This window comes from Puma concolor, chromosome C1, assembly GCF_028749965.1.
Source record: "Puma concolor isolate L17-30 chromosome C1, mPumCon1.1.hap2, whole genome shotgun sequence".
Taxonomy (NCBI): domain Eukaryota; kingdom Metazoa; phylum Chordata; class Mammalia; order Carnivora; family Felidae; genus Puma; species Puma concolor.
Window position 1 is genome coordinate 73261453 of NC_141674.1, and position 17524 is coordinate 73278976.

A 17524-nucleotide genomic window follows, 5' to 3' on the forward strand; every position below is an offset into this window, starting at 1 on the left:
TTAAATAATGGATACCAAAGTCTTCTCTCTTCAACAGTAGGTATTAATATGTAAGCAGTATAAATAATTTCTTTTTGCTTACTTTCTTCTTTTTTTTATTTTTAAAAATTTTTTTTTTCAACGTTTATTTATTTTTGGGACAGAGAGAGACAGAGCATGAACGGGGGAGGGGCAGAGAGAGAGGGCGACACAGAATCGGAAACAGGCTCCAGGCTCTGAGCCATCAGCCCAGAGCCCGACGTGGGGCTCGACCTCACAGACCGCGAGATCGTGACCTGGCTGAAGTCGGATGCTTAACCGACTGCGCCACCCAGGAGCCCCGCTTACTTTCTTCTTTATAAAGTTCACATAGACATAGTTATCTATAGGCTTGGGGAAAAATCTAGCTAGAATTTATAATATGAATATATGCAATACATACATTTTTGAATATCTGCTGTGTGATGGACCTTGTTCTAGGTGCTTTACAATCAAACACCATGATAGGAATAAGAACAGGGTACTCAGAGCATCCAGGAGGGATGCACAGACTTCTGGGGAAGGTAACGGCCTCCAGGAAGTAAAAACATCAAAATGGAAATATGGAGACTAAAGGGGCCAGCGGTGTCAACGACATTCTGGGCAGAGGAAAGAGCACATAGAAAGGCTCAGAAAAAATAGAATATAACTCTTCATAGAAGAGTAGGTCAACATGGATGAACTACACAGCAGCATGTAGGGTGGAGATTTAGGGGCAGGAAAGAGAGGAAGTGATGAGGCTAAACACATAAACAGAAGCTATATCAGCAAGGGCTCTGTATGCCAGGAAAGGCAAGAAGAGCCTGAACCCTAAAGGTAAAGGGAACCACTAAAGGTTCCAATTAGGGTGGGGGATTGCTCAGGCCCACTCTTGCACTGCCTGAGTGCAGTCCTTAGAGTCCTTGGCCCTTCCTGCTCCCAGGTCACCGTGGAAACCTGTGCTGTGGCTTCCCTGCCTCTGGGTTTCACCTCTACCCCAGTGATTGTTCTGAAGCATAAATCTGACCAAACCTTGTCTCCTGTTCAAAACTCATTGGTGGTCTCAGGATAAAATCCATGTGGTTACTATTACATATCAGGCCATTGACGTTCTGACTGTTGCCCAAGCTTATTTCTTAACCCTCTTGCCAAACATCCTCGGCTCTGCTCCTCCTTACTTTTCTCCCAACTCATCGCGTTCTTTTTACATCATATTCTTTGTACAAGGGCCAAGAACACTTTACCTACTTTTTGCTCCCTTTGCCTGACCTCTTAGTCTGGACCAGGGTCCCTGTAGCAAAACACATATTACACCCAAAGAGAAGTTTTTGATACAGAGATCTGTGCTAAATGTCTATTACTAATGTTAGGATTACAAAAAAAAAAATTATTGCGAATCATGACTTCACAAGAAAATGGCCACGCACATGAATTCCAGTGAAGAAGGCTGGGTAGGGTGTGGTGATATCTTAACTTTCCACACTGAGTCACAAGTTAACCCCTTGCTTTCTCTCTTTTCCCTCAAGCTCTACTTCATTACTCCTGTTATGTCCAGGGTTTAATAAGATGTGACAGCAAGAATGAGGAAAAAGAAAACATTCATGGATAATCTCATCCAAAGAATAAATTTCTTAGCGATGGTATTTAGAGTGGTATTTAGAATTTCTTAGAATGGTATTTAGCAATATTTCTATAAATTAACACAGACATTGTAGGATCCTGACTTATTAAAAATATTGCTCTTTTTCTTGGTCTCTAATAGTGTATGTGGGTTTTGTTGCTTAAGATTTCTGTATATTGGGGGTGGGGGTTGAGGGACATGGAGGAAAGGAAGGATGCTATCGCTTTTTAAATCCAGGTATTCACATAAATCATAATTGTTTACTTAATTTGCTGTAATTTTCCAATTGTAGAAAAGGAATAAAAACATTGAAATTTCTTTTGGGTGAAGGGGCTCAAATTAATATTTGCAAAATACTTCAGGCTGGACACTCATCATTATCTTCTAAAAGTATGAATCAAAATGTGTCCTCCCAACAAATAAGTTCATGGTAAAATTCCCTGAAGAGTTACCTAACGATAAAAGTGGGTTGTGCTGTGAAAGCCATGTAATGGTGAATTGTTATACCCTCACCGATATCATTTTTCCTACATTTGTTTGTAATTCCTTTAAAAAATGCAACATCAACAAAACAAGGAGTAAAACCCTAGAAGTTTAGGCTCATGCTTTAAAACTGAGGGATGCTTTTCTTTTTTTTTTTTTCTTCACACTTGACAAAACAAAAAAGCTTTGTTTTGCAGCCTGGGCTCTGGACCTACACACTGAACAATACCCACCATTCTCTTCAAGCCTTGAAGGTGACGGTGACCTCTCGCGCCTCCAGCTCAGCCATGCCCCCTGCCACTGTGGAAGTCTTTGTGGAAAGAGACAGCCCCCGGTTTCCCCACCCTGTGATGATTTACGCAAATGTAAGAAAGGGGATTTATCCCATTCTTAATGCCACTGTAACGGCTACAATTGAGCCAGAGACTGCAGATCCTGTTGTGCTGAAACTTTTTGACGATGGAGCAGGTAACAGGCAATGTCTTCTCATTTTTCACGTTCTCAAGAGGTGTTGTGCCAGGGTGCTGCAGTATCGATCTTAAGCTTATCTGTAAAATTCCTTCAATTATTTTTCCCATCCAATCTTTTAAATTTTTTTAATGTTTATTTACTTTTGAGAGAGAGAGAGGGAGAGAGACAAAGTGTGAGAGAGGGTGAGGGGCAGAGAGAAAGAGACACAGAATCTGAAGCAGGCTGACAGCACAGAGCCCGACATGGGGCTCGAACCCACAAACCACGAGATCATGACCTGAGCCAAATTGGACGCTTAACTGACTGAGCCAGCCAGGCGCCCCTCATCCAATCTTTTGAGGGTCTCAAGTCCTCAGAGAATCACTGACATACTGAGTAGCTGCAGGTCACATCTGCACAAGGGAAGAGAATGTGAACTTGGGAAGAGTCCCCTTGAGGGTCTTTGGTGTGGCTGTGGGGTGAGCAAAAGGGTGGGAGGAAGTAGCTTGACACCTAGGTCTTGGCTTTTGGTTGGCCAGTGACACTGGTAACACAATGAGGTCACACAGAACAGGCTTATATGTCCTTGTGGCAATTCCCGTATTCCTCTAAGATTCACCAGCTGTATTAGTCACTGAAATAATAGGATCAGAAAATTAAAATAACAAATGAAAACCCAAGAAGTGAGATGCAGTAGTAGTCTCCTCGGACCCAGCTATAAAGAGGAAATTGGAAATTGGAACTTGTGACCCAGGAGATAACCCTAGACTATTCTTTAGCCAAGTAGCAGGGTTGATAAGAGGGCAGAGCCAGTGTGTTTGCATGTGCGATTTGCTCATGAGACCACCAGGCCAGCAAGCGTAGTGGAATCACACCAGAGAGTCTCCTACCAACCACTGGGAAAACAAAGTAAAAGAAAACAAAACCCGACTTCAAGCACTCATTCTGCACGTGGCGTTCAGAGCCTCATCATCATGCATCACAGACAGCGCAGCTTCAGGCCAGGAAAGAGCAGCACCTGGACTCTTTTTGACTTTTAAAAACAAACTCCTTTGTTGTTTTATCTTTCCTGTTCTGTTCTTTCCCTAAAGAATAAGAATTTTCCCCAGAATGAGAATTTACCTCAAAGTCTATGTTGACAGCCCCAAGCGTTTGGTCTACTAATAAAACCATACTCCTGCTCTCCGGTGTTTCAAAGATACATTCTTTTTCAAGAATCTTAGGTTTGGCAACATATTAGCATCCTGCCATGGCAAATTTGTATGACATTTATGGAACAAAAGTTCCTTTAAAAGATTTCAATTCAAGTCTATCTCAGAGAGACACCAGAGAAGTCCTCTCATTTTGCCTGTTGGAATGGATCCAAATGAGCTTCTCATGCTCTGATTGCTTATCCATGGCCACACCTTTTAGCTTTTGTATATAGTCCAAAAATGCACTTAGCAGAACACTTCTCCTTTGCTTCAGTCTGCGGGCTAGCCTGGAGAATAGTTCCTGTACTCTTTGGAAAGATCACCTGCGTCAGCTTGACAACTTTTGTATTTATTCCCTGGAACCATTTCATTTATTTGTTGTCTACATTTATGCTCTAATGAAAGAAACAATGGAGAGCATTGCTTAGGCATCAAAGTGTAAATTTAGGGTTTTTTTTAAAAACCCAATACTTATAACACACGTACATAGCTAACATTTATTTTTATAATGGAAGCAGTATTTACCTGCTTCCAAATTAATGAACAATAATAAAAATGTATACTTATGAAATGCTTCATAATTTAAAATGTACTTTCTCATGAATACTCTGAAATACTCAACACAACAGCCCTGTGAGATGAGTTGTCCCTGTTTTACAGATGAGAAAATTGAGGCTCAGAGAGGTTGTTTCACAGCTACTGAGTGGCAGATCCAGACCTCAAAATCAAGTCCCATGACACCTGAGCTAGTGTTCTTTCCCATTTCTTTCTGACTCAGCGATTAAGGGAGGTGGGAGTGGTAACTGTGGCAGAGAGATTTTCCTTTATCCTTTCTTAACAAAGGTAGACCTGATTTCCTCAGTAAACCACTAAATACCAAGATTTCATTTCTTTCCAATAGACAAAAAAAAATTTCCAGGATGCCTGAGTGGCTCAGTTAGTTGAATGTCCAACTCCTGATTTTTGGCTCAGGTCATGATACCAGGGTCGTTGGATCAAGCCCCACATAGGGCTCCACGCTACACATGGAGACTGCTTTAAGATTCTCTCTCTCTCTCTCTCTCTCTCTCTCTCCATCTGCCCCTCTGCTCCACTTGTGCTCCCTCTCCCTCTCTCTCTAAAATAAAAAGAAAATTTTCTAAACCTACTATGATAATAAGTTGCTTAGCACTTTGTATTTTAATTAAATATACTCCTACTTTTTTCATGCTAAGGAGCAGCCCTGCCTCCACAGTGGGGATTCAGGAACACTGCAGTGGTGATACAGGGCTAGGGTCCAAAGTGGAGTATGTGGTATGAACTGACTCTAGGATAGGACAAGCCATTTGCCCAGGGTGGTCATCTGCACGTGAATAGTGAATGTGTTTTGCACTTGGGCTGAGCTCTGCCGTCCACTGCTACCCTGGAGTCTAACTCTCCCAGGCCTCCTGCCTCCCCCATTCAGTCATGGACTTGGTTTGGACATGAACTGCTCTCTAAGGATCAGCGTAAAAGGAAAGAAACCTAGCACTGGCCAAGCTTTCAGAATGCCTCCTAAAGCAAAGCACAGTGGACAGAAACAAAGCCTGTCAACCTCCAAGTCAGCAAGCCCCTTAGAATCTAGAACAACAGTTCCATGTACCCTCTAATGAGAAAATTAAATAATTTCACACGACTTAATCAACTACCAGATTTTTCCCCCCAATGAGGGCTGCAGGATGTTCATAAACCCCTTGCAATTTTATGAAATGTGTTTATGTGCATCTCTATTTATTTCCTAGGAACAGAATAGCTTTTATCTCAAAAAGGTCTCATAAACAAAAAGAATATGCTTGGTTTCCATGAAAAATTAGTATCATTTATAACGATAAGGAGAGCTCTAAAGTTGATAATTAAATGTTTTATTAGCACTGAAATAGAGTCCATTCACCTTTAGAGAATAATTTTTCAGAGGTTTAGGAATCACAGGGAGAAATTAAGGAGCCACTGGATTTTAATATTAAAAGTAACTAGAACCACCACAGTATAAGCTAAAATGGGAAGAACCAGGGGAGTAAAGCCTATTTTTTATTTTAAAGCATATTTATTTTAATTAAATATTAGTAATCAACTATGATGACAGTGTTGACATTGAGCTTTTTTTATATATATTCAGGTGCTGATATTATAAAAAATGATGGAATTTACTCAAGGTACTTTTTCTCCTTTGCTGTAAATGGTAGCTACAGCTTGAAAGTGCATGTCAGTTACTCCTCCAGCATAAGTGGCCTAGCCCACTCTGTTCCTGGGAATCGTGCTATATACGTACCAGGTTACATAGCGAATGGTAAGAATCATCAGCACTGGTGTTTGAATAAACCTCGTTTAATGCATACATCTCTGGTGTGTGTGTGTGTGTGTGTGTGTGTGTGTGTGTGTGTGTGTGTATTAGAGAGAGAGAGGGGAGTGACGGAAAGAGAGAGTTGGAATTTCAAAACTCTTTATGCTTACATCAATGCATAATTTGTTGACCATCTCTTCACTTCTCAGTGATTCATGGTAGTGGATAACAGGAAGGCAATAGATAATTCCTACAGATATTTTTATGTCTTCATTGCAGCCATTAGTTTGGCCTCTTTCTTGTGGCTGTTTCACCAGAATTACTAACAGATAGAGATTTATTGTGTTTTATCTCAGTTACAGCTCCTGTATCTCCTTTATAGAGGTTTCAGGCAAAAAAAAAAAAAAAAAAAAAAGGCAAAAGTTATCAGCAGTTGAAAGAAAAAAACAAATGTCCCAGACGATCCACACCAAAAATGAGTTCCTGAATAAATATGGATTTGGATGTTACAGACAACTGAGTTATTCCTGAAAATGTCCTGTCTTCCTTCAAGATTAAAGCACCAAATAAGTAAAAGATACACATCCTTTCTTAACACCATTATTATAGTTCCTGAAGGGAAGCAGTGGTTAAAGTATAACAGACAAACAAAAATATGCTATAATCATCTTAAACAATCTCAAAAAACATTTTTAAACATTCTTATTTCCAAAACCGCAGAATCTTTTTGCTTAATTTTAATGTATTTTATCAGCAATAATTAATCATTTGGACACATGATTCTATATTTTTGTTCTTTAAGTAGAAAATAATCAAGGTGCTCCAGTGAATTTGCATCTCCTGATAATTTTAGTGATGTCTAAAATATAATTTACTCTCTCATATATTTATTTTGGGTTACTTTGAAACCAATGTAAATCAAATTGCAAGGTAACATGGTTTTACTTCATAGATATGATTTCATACGTAGCTATAATACCTTACTTGTAAATAAATATTCCCTCTTTCATTTATACATTAAACATTTTTGAAGACTTACCAGGTGACAGGAACTAGGAACTTGGGAGAACAGGTAGAATAAGGCCGCATTCCTACTGAGGAGCTTGAAGGCTACTTTCTGGTCTGCTATCTTTCTGAAACCTATGAGTTTAAAGGATACACACACATATTAGCATCTAGTGTATAGAGATTAGAAAAGTAATATACAACTGTGCTTTTATCTGTGTATCTTGGAGATGCCCTTAGCAGCATAGAAAGAAAAAGGTAGGTTTCCCTAAGCATTCCTACTAAACATAACATTTATCACCTCACTTTTAGATGATCACCTGGAACACACACCTCATTAAAAAATGGGAGCTGCTCACGCCGCCTGGGTGGCTCAGTTGGTTAAACATCTGACTCTTAATTTCTGCTCAGGTCATGATCTCACGGTTCGTGAGTTCGAGCCCTGCATGGGCTCCGTGTTGATGCCGTGTGGAGCCTGCTTCTAATTCCCTCTCTCTCCCTCTCTCTCTCTGCCCCTTCAGCCCCCTCTGTCCCTCAAAATAAATAAATAAACTTAAAAAAAGGGAGCTGCTCTATTTTCACACCACCAAATCTCCAGACACAGTAATGTCTGCATCCTTCTTCTCCTCTCCAAAGACCAGGGTCTCTGCTGGCTTCTGCTCTGGATCCCATCTAGCCTGCCCATCCAGAGGCCTTGTGAGCTCACTTTTTTTTTTTTTTTTTTTAATTTTTTTTTTCAACGTTTATTTATTTTTGGGACAGAGAGAGACAGAGCATGAACGGGGGAGGGGCAGAGAGAGAGGGAGACACAGAATCGGAAACAGGCTCCAGGCTCTGAGCCATCAGCCCAGAGCCCGACGCGGGGCTCGAACTCACGGAGTGCGAGATCGTGACCTGGCTGAAGTCGGACACTTAACCGACTCCGCCACCCAGGCGCCCCTCGTGAGCTCACTTTTGCACGGTCCCACTCTTCTGGCCCCTCTGAACCACATTCAAGCATGATTTATTACATCTCCTATTTTAACTGGTCTCCCTTCAGATTCTGCCTACCTCCCTGTCTGTCATCTACATCCTTGACATTAGTCTAATCCTGCCATCTGCACTTTCTCACCTTTAATTTACCACTTTCTATTCATCGCAGTCTGACTTCCACCCAAATCACTCCACTGGAAGTGCTCTGACCCTAGCCACCAACGGCCGCACTGCTGTTAAATCCAACGAATGCATTTCAGTCCTCATTTTATCTGACCTTAGCAGTGTCTGCCACAGCTGATTGATTTCTCCTTCGTCATATACTGGTTTCTACGATCACCTGTCATTCTCTGGAATTTTTTTGTTGGGCTCCTTTCCCAGTTCCTCCTTTTCTACCAAGCCTCTAACTGTTGGCAATTTTCAGAGCTCAGGCCTAACCTTTTTACCCTATCACCTGTAGCCGCACTGCCTGGGTTTGGAACCTCGCTCCTCCATTTACTAGCTTTGTGATTTGGGGCAAGTTACTTAGTTTCTGTGTACTTCAGTTTCATCATCTTGAAAAAGAGGGGTAATAATTGTACCCTCCTTGTAGTGGTGATAGGAAAATTCAATAGTCGATCCACACAAGGTACTTAAATAAGTACTTGGCACGTAGTGAGCCAGGCAGTCAATAAATGCTATTTAACACTATAGTTGACATTTTTATTAGGTAACTTCATTAACCCATATGGCTTTAATAATATCTATATGCCTATATCTTCCAAATTCACAAGTTCAAAATTATTAAATCTAGATAAAACCTCTTTTTTGAGCTTAAAATACATATCTAACTGGCTCCTTGTCATCTTTAATTAGATGTTTTAGAGGAATCACAAACCCTGTAACTTACGTGTTTAGTCTCCTTCTCTTTAGCCTGCTTTTCCTCCGAAGTTGCATATTTTAGAAACCTGGGAGCTGTTTCTTTTTCTTTTTCTTTTTTCCACCAACTTTCTTTCCCGTATGACTCCATATTCAAATCCAACACCAGCTTTTATTGATTTATCTCCAAATTACATCTCAAACTGCCTACTTCTGCCCTCCTCCCCACTGCTGTCACCCAGCCCAACCTGCCATCCTCTCCGTCTGGACTATTGTAGTGGCTATCTTAAGGGCCCGCTGATTGTTGCATTAGAACCCATTCTCCAATGAAGGCAGCTAGAGTAACCTGTTAGAGAGTAAATGTGACCATGTCACTGCCTTGCTTCCCCATAGTTAAACTCTAAAATCATTACAGTGGCCTGCCTACGTGAGCTTCTCTCTCCTGTCTTATCTCAAACTATTCTCCTCCTTGCTTTAATTAATTTTTTATTTGCAAAGCTCTTTAGTACCTCAGAGTTTTTACACAACCTGTTCCCTTTGCCTAAGATATTATTACCTCCGCTCTTTGCCTGACTCCTACTCACCCTTTATGATACTTTTAAATGTTACTTCCTTGATAACACTATAACTTATGTACCTGTGTTATTTTTCTTCACAGCACCCTGCCTTTTTTCCTTCCTACATTTATCATAAGTTATAAATATGGTTGTATTAGTATGAATATAAATTCTGTTTTATAGTTTTGAGATACTGTTTTGTCTGTGATTACTGGCAGAGCATATACCCTCAATATACTTATTTAATGAATGGAAGGATGGATGGATGGATGGATGGATGGATGGATTAATGAATTATAGAATAAATAAACTCAGTTATTCTAAAGATGTATTAAAGAAAAAAAGGTTTTAAAATGTCTCTCAATAATCTCTCAAAACCAAGCTATTCAGGAGATTCTAATTTGTTGTTTTGGCCATTCTTTTCATGGTCACAGGTAACATTCAGATGAATGCCCCAAGAAAATCAGTGGGCAGGCATGAGGAGGAGCAAAAGTGGGGCTTTAGCCGAGTAAGTTCAGGGGGCTCCTTTTCCGTGCTAGGAGTTCCGGCTGGCCCCCATCCTGACGTGTTTCCACCATGCAAAATTATTGACCTGGAAGCTGTAAAAGTGGAAGAGGAGGTGACTTTATCATGGACGGCACCTGGAGAAGACTATGATCAGGGCCAGGGTAGGCTTCTTGGTTTCACTATCTGTTTCTCTACGAGGCAGAATTTCTAATAACTATGCCAGGAGTTAGTTGGGTAAAAATGCTTTGGGGGCTTAGAGCTGACAGAACTGCAGAGAGTTGTTATGAAAAGCTCTGAGTTGTTCATAAGGCATTACATGGAACGAGAGTCTAGGGATAAGAGCTTGTCAGCTCCCCCAGAACTGAGAAGGCTCTGGTAGAAACTAACTGACACTCATCATCTAGAACTCTTGACTGGAAACATAAATACTATATGCAAGAGTGGTCTAGTCAACAGAAATGGCTCCTGCATTACAGAGCATGGACTTCCAAATACTGGAGTTATTTAGTTTTCTGAAGATTAGATAGTGAATAATGAATTCAAAGATTTACAAGTCAAGGTTAGGGGAATAATTCCCATAAGTTATGCAAAACTTGATGCATTTTCTGCCCCCATTTCTGAACCTCACTTTCATCAGGGAAACTAGAACCAGGCCCCTTATTTGGCCTTTCCTAGCCTTGTTTGGATGGACATTGATGAATTTCTTTCTTAACTTTCCTTTTTCGAAGGCCTACACCAGCCTTCAGGCTTCCATCATCATTCCTTGACCCTCATAGCAACTCAACATAATAACTTTTCTGCAAGAATCACCTTTCTAAACATCTTTGCCATCACCAAAACATGGTTATCATTGATTACACATTAAATGGTTTATTTCCTGTCGCCTCTGATTGAGATTCCTATAGGAACCAACCTTCTCTATCGAAAGGTTTTTGTCATTATCAGTCAATAACAGTAAACACCTTGGGCCTTTACCAGTCTTGCTTCCGACTTGGGCCATTGTTTTTTGGCTTAAAATTTTCTGTCCATTTACTACATTCACCAGAAACCATCTCAATTACAAATAATTCTGTGCTACTGAGGAACATCAATATTGTAGCTTTGTCTTCTAATTCTTTTATCAAACTCTGTCTCTTCTTGCCAGAGGAGAAGGAAGTAAAATATATTCTGAATTAAGAATTCACGTAATTTAAAGATTGGAGATATGAAATGATTGAAACTCTGGGATGGATATGTCCCTTGTATAAAGGAAAAAGCTGTAACTCACATCTCAGGAAAAAAATTCTTCCCTCTGTGGCTTTAAGTCTAGCTGTTTGATCTTTGGCAAGTTGCTTAACCTCTGTTGGCCTCAGTTTCCTTATATGGAAAATAGGACTACAAATATTTATTTCATAAGTTATCATAAAGAATAAATGAAGTGACACATAAAAATCAGAAAGGGGAGAGAAAGTATGCCAAGTTTCCTGGGCTCCTCGTTTGCATTGCTGTTGTCTTCTCTAGCCATAAACACTCCCATCTGTATTTAAAGGTAAGAGTGGTGCCTGCCACCTAGTGTTCTCACTCTTTCCTCACTGCCTCAGAAATGCAGTGTGCTACATGAGACAAAAGCTCAAATTCCCATCCCTACTGGGAACTGTTCTTTCGGTGCCCCAGGAGTTTCAACTACACCACTAAATTAAAAGAGTAGAGAGACGGGTGCCTGGATGGCTCAGTCGGTTGAGCATCCCACTTTGGCTCAGGTCATGGTCTTGCAGTTCATGAGTTCAAGCCTTGCATTGGGCTCTGTGATATGTCAGAGCCTGAAGCCTGCTTCAGATTCTGTGTGTATCTCTCTCTGCCTGTCCCCTACTTGTGCTCTGTCTGTCTCTCTCTCAAAAATAAATTTTAAAAAACATTTAAAATTTTTTTTAAAGAATGGAAAGAAAGTGTGTGGTATTGGTGGTTATTAATGGCTTGGAAAGAAGAAATACAACCATCTGGGATGTTAGAATTGGTATCACAAAGGGCATTAATCAAGGGAATAGAGAGATCTCCACATAACCTCACTGATGACAGGGATGACTGAAGCAGATCTGGCTCATTATGATGTCAAAACCATAAACCACAAAAAATATGTTGGGAGATGGCTGGATGTGTATTAAGTTGCTGAAATCACTCAGTCATAACGGATTCGACGGCTCAGCAATGGCAAAACTGACCAATTAGTACTGAATAGACCAACTAGCAAGTAGATTCCTATTTAATTCATAAACATGTGCTTTTATTGACTCCCCCCCCCCAAAATTATTGTCTGGAAAGGCGTTGTCTTCACGTCTATGACCAGAGTTAGAAATAATGGGGGTATGTCTCTGGTTAACAATGATAAAAAATGTGACTATTCTTAAAAACGTTGTTAGCAGTAAAGGAATATCTAATATATGCACAAGCGTATCAGTGTATATCCAGGTGCCCGTTCTTCACCATACACAATGTCCTAAAAAAGATGACCAATTACATGTTATAAATAAAACATTAGCAGATCACCATTATGTCTGGGAATGTATACAGGCTAGGCATTATGGAAACGGGCTACTTCCTTGGGGTTTCATTATAAGTCTGGGGTAAAATACTTGTTAAAATTCAGCACCAAGCATGTGACGTATCTTTGCTAAAAAGTTAATTTCTTTTGTATATCTTTCCAGAAATTGAAGTGAAAATATATTTACTAAGTAACTATTAATACTCAGCACAGTGCTAAACATTATATAAACATAATTTAAGATGGTCATTGCACTCCCAAGAATTTATAATCCTATATTAAGGGGAAAAAATAGTCAAAAACACAGTTTAACACCATGCCATCTGTACGGTTTGGAGAGGCCAGGTTCTTATCCCAGGAGCCTGGGCAGAGCCTTTGGACAACAAAAAAAGCACCAATCTTGTGCGTACTTCCCTGCACTATATTCCCTACATGCCTAACAGCCTGACCTGCACACTCTTCCTCGGACATCTTTTCATCATGTTCTTGTATAACCATTGTTGAACACATTGTCTTTAAAAATTGTTAAAAATGTGCTGTTTCTGAGGAAGCTGCAGTGACAGCAACTGTTCTTCCCATTATCCTCTCCCCTAACCCTCAGTTATGCTTCCGAGCTGGAAGAACACTTAGTAGAAGAAACCTAAAACAATCCTTAGGGGATAGCTTGGATGTCAAATGAAGAGAGGTAGTAGGAATTGTTCTCACTAGTAAAGAGAGAGCTCCCTAAAGATGGGACCAAGTCTTCAACTTCCTCTCTCTGTCCTCAGTCTAAGCCCAGAGCTTTCCATACTAGGAATTTATTGGTAAAGGTGCTAATGAAGATGTAAGCCTTGGCAACTGGAAAAGAACAATTACTGGGAAATAAGAAATAGAAAGGAGTGTACTCTAGTGGGAGGCTGCGTAGCATAGTGTTAAGGTACTGGGTTCTAGAATCAGACACAGCATGTTTTACCTGTGTAACCTGAGACAAGTTACTTAAATTCTCTCACTTTCTGATTTTTAATCTGCAAAAGTAGATAGTAAGAATAGCTACCTCAGAGCATTGCTGAGAATTGAATGAGGTAAAACACAAAGAGGGATTAAAATAGTGCCTTGTCCATACTAATTGCTTAGGAAATACCAGCATTTGTAACATTTTGGAGACAGAAGGGACCTTAAAGACAAGCTAATCTGACCTTCTTGTTTGAAACGTAAGGGAATGAACGTGAGAGTTTAAGTGTCTTGCCCAAGGCCATAGAACTACTTTCATTGGCTAAAATATACTGTTAAAGCAGAGTTAGAGATGAAACCCAGAGAGATACATACCTAAGAGGTCAAAGATGCAGAAGTGGCCTGATTTCTCTTTCTCACAGCGACAGGGGCAACACAACTACTGTAAACAGAAGGAGCCTCTCCATGAATGTATGTGCTGAGTTTGTTTTCAGTCTTTGCAGTTTCACAGCTGTCCTGCATAAAGTTTAGTAGGTGCTCATGGTAGAAAGTGCATGGGATTTGGAGTTAGAAGAAAGAATTTGGTTCCAGCGGTACAACTTTCTAACTGTTGACCATGTCACCACATTTAACCTCCTGACTCCCCATCTTTTTATTTTAAATTTCACAGACGGGGGCTGTACATGTGGACAATCTTTGTAAATGCTAAGGCTTATGAAATATTACTTGTTTCATTATCCAGGAGAAGACTCTGGGAGAACCTCATGGAGAGCTTTCTCCATAGAGAACCACAGACATAGGAACAATGGATATGTTCCACTGTGAGTGTGGAGTAGATGGTCAGCCTCGCTTCTTATCCATGTCTGTCCACCTGTATTTGAACTGTAGCAGGGAGCAACTCAGCTCCAGTGCTCCAACTCAGCACCCAGAGGGAATTGGCTGATTGATAAATTTGAATATAAAGGCTATTTTCTTTTTACAACCTTCTCTAAGGGTGCTTTCCTTTAATTACTATCCAGGAAATAGAAATAGTCTCATTATTAAAAAGTAGTATAGATTTGGAAACTGTTCAAAACACAGCCATCAGAAAATTTTCATTTTTTAATTAAAACTTGGAATGTCCTATGGTTTTCATTCCTTAGGACAAAATCTTTGTTTGGAGCTGCTTTGTCCATTGTTAAATCTATTTTTAGCCATTTCAGATAAGAATTATGATCTTATTAGAGTGTTAGTACTATAGGTGGTTTCCTTTTTTGTATCTAGTGATTCTTTGTTATTAATTTTATTTTTGAATTGGTAATACATTCACATGGGTTGAAAATCAAAACAGCACAGCAATGTGAATGTAACACGTAAAAATGTACTGACCTGTACACATAAAAAATGGTTAAGATGATAAATTTTATGTTATGTGTATCTTACTCCAATTTGAAAACTCAAAATAATATAAGGAACATCAAAACAATTAAATTTCTGCCCTCAGCTACTCCAAATTTGGCTGTTCTATAACATGCAGTTTTCTTAACTTAGCACAGTTTGCCTTGAATTAATGTTTACCATTTCACATATGACGTGAGAATCTTTCAAAACTATAATTCCGTGTACCCTTCTGTCATCTTTTGCAGTCTTGCTGGCATTTATCGTATGTCTACATTTTTATAAAGCCCACAATGCATTGCCATGGTTTTTGTTTTTTTTTTTTTATTTTTTTTTTTCAACGTTTATTTATTTTTGGACAGAGAGAGACAGAGCATGAACGGGGGAGGGGCAGAGAGAGAGGGAGACACAGAATCGGAAACAGGCTCCAGGCTCTGAGCCATCAGCCCAGAGCCTGACGCGGGGCTCGAACTCCCGGACCACGAGATCGTGACCTGGCTGAAGTCGGACGCTCAACCGACTGCGCCACCCAGGCGCCCCGCCATGGTTTTTGTTTTAAACAATCACTTGTACTTTTAAGAAATTTTAAAGAGAGAAATTGACCCTTTTTAGTCACCCAGATTGTCAGCATTTCTAGTCTTCTTCCTTGCTGTACGTCTGAATTTTTATGTAGCATCATTTCCCTTGTTGCTCAGGTCTTTGAGTGAAATTCTCTCAGGACTCATTTATATGAAAATGTGTTTATTTCACCTTAATTTTTTAAAGTACATTTTCACTAGATATAGGATTCTTGGGCAATAGATTTTTCTTTCAGTACTTAAATAGGTCATTTCATTGTCTTGTTTTCAATTTTTTTCTTATGAGAAGGTAACTATCATTCTTACTATTATGTTCCTAAGTGTAAAGTGTCTTTTTTCCCTTTGACTGTTTTAAATTATTTTTATCTTTGGTGTTCAATAGACTGACCATGATGTGTCTCAGTGTGTTTTTCCCATATATATTCTTTTTGGGGATTGCTGAGTTTCTCGGATCTGTGGAATATTCCTTCTGAGCAGATTTAGAATATTTTCAGCTATTATATCTTCAAAAAAATTTTGTTCTATTCTTTTTCTTCTTTCTTTCTTGGATAATATTAACATAACATAACATAACATAACATAACATAACATAACATAAACAATACCGACACTAAATGGATAGGACAGTGGGTCACAAAGATCATTGAGATTATGTTTGGTTTTTCTCTTTTTTTCCTGAGTGCTACAGTTTGATTTCTATGCACTTGTCTTCAAGCTTACTGATTATTTTCTGTTGCGTCCAATCCACTCTTAATCTCCTATTTTTTTTAATGTTTATTTCTGAGAGAAATAGACAGAGGGTGAGTGGAGAAGGAGGCAGAGAGAGGGAGACACAGAATCTGAAACAGGATCCAGGCTCTGAGCTGTCAGCACAGAGCCCAATGCGGGGCTTGAACTTGGGAATTGCAAACTCGTGATATAGGCCAGTGGGATGCTTAAAACTGAGCCACAGGCACCCCCCCCCACACACACACAATCTCTATTCTTAAAGCATGGCTCTTCCAGTGTTTAATGGATATTTAAGGGCTAATAAGCTCCTCTAACTTGGCAACACTCACACTCCAAAATCTATATCTATACCCATGTATCTATATAAAACTCTGCTCAGTTTTTCAGCCTTCTAGCTATTATTCGTCTCTTGAGTTCTTAATGTTTCACCCATACATGAATAATTGGACGTCTCCCGATGACTTGAAAAAAGTATATAGAGTTGGGGCTGGTCCTTCTCCAGCTCCTTCAATTTTTAGCCCCTCTGGCAATCTCTTCCTCTGTCCTCTGATTTCCAGATCCAGAAGGTAGCTTTCAGTTCCAGCTATCTGTACAGGAGAGGGAAGTGCCTTCAGAGGAAAAGCTGAATAAACATGGATCATTCCTACTCTGGTTTCCTTTTTTTTTCTTTTTTACGGATTATAACTCCTCTTGTTTCTGCCTATTTTTATCTGAATCCAGTGCTTCAATGGCTTTGTGTCGTTGTTCTGTTTTTTGCTTTCTTCAGAGTTCATACCCACTATCTGCTGGAGAGTTAGTCTAATAGAAGCCACTTAACCATTACCAGAACTCAGAATTAAACTTTTACTGTTGAATTAAGTAACATATACTTTTGTCACTTAACATTTATGCTTATATTTTTCTTAAGAGGATATTCCCCATGTAGAAGTTTTTCATTTTATGTATTCAAATTTATCAATTTCTTGTTTATGGATACTGAATTTTGAGTTTTAATTAGAAAGGCCTTTCCTACTTCAAAACCATACTGGAATTTACCTATTGTTTCCTACTAAATAGTTAATATTTTTATTTTTTACTCCAAACTTTTTGATAATTATGGAGTTTATCCTGAAAAAAAGGTTTGTGATATGGATCCAATTTTATTTTTTTACAAAATTGTACCCAACTGTCACAACACCATTTATCAAGAAATTTGTATTCCCCACCCCACCCCCCATTAATTTGAATTCTATGTCTATCATATGCTAAATTCCTGGCTGTATTTTGGCCTACTTTTAGATATTAGTTTATTCATGTACCAGAAGTGTAGGCTTTAGTTATAGAAATATTATAGTGTTTTTATATCATATAGGTTTAGTCCTTCCACACTGCTATTTTTTAGACTTTATGTGGCCAACCCAGATTATTTATTTTCTGTTCAAGTTTTGCAATAAGCTTGTTAAAATGGAAA

At 39.3% G+C, this 17524-nt stretch overlaps 1 protein-coding gene and 1 long non-coding RNA gene across 4 annotated transcripts in view; one reads left to right on the forward strand and one right to left on the reverse strand.

The window, feature by feature from the left end:
- Positions 1-17524, forward strand: part of CLCA2 (chloride channel accessory 2) — a 37748-nt gene that overhangs the window by 19393 nt on the left and 831 nt on the right. The window contains exons 11-14 of one of the 3 annotated variants that reach the window (XM_086717449.1): positions 2299-2569; positions 5879-6049; positions 9870-10103; positions 14133-14211. In XM_086717449.1, coding sequence (XP_086573575.1) covers positions 2299-2569; positions 5879-6049; positions 9870-10103; positions 14133-14211 — 755 coding nt within the window. The remainder of the gene's footprint in view (positions 1-2298; positions 2570-5878; positions 6050-9869; positions 10104-14132; positions 14212-17524) is intronic. The other 2 variants (XM_025927257.2, XM_086717448.1) reach the window with 2 other exon arrangements.
- Positions 1-17524, reverse strand: part of LOC147578145 (uncharacterized) — a 73894-nt gene that overhangs the window by 8760 nt on the left and 47610 nt on the right. The window contains exons 4-5 of the long non-coding RNA XR_015254841.1: positions 7083-7183; positions 6214-6417 (exon numbers count right to left, since the gene is read on the reverse strand). This is a non-coding gene — a long non-coding RNA (uncharacterized LOC147578145). The remainder of the gene's footprint in view (positions 1-6213; positions 6418-7082; positions 7184-17524) is intronic.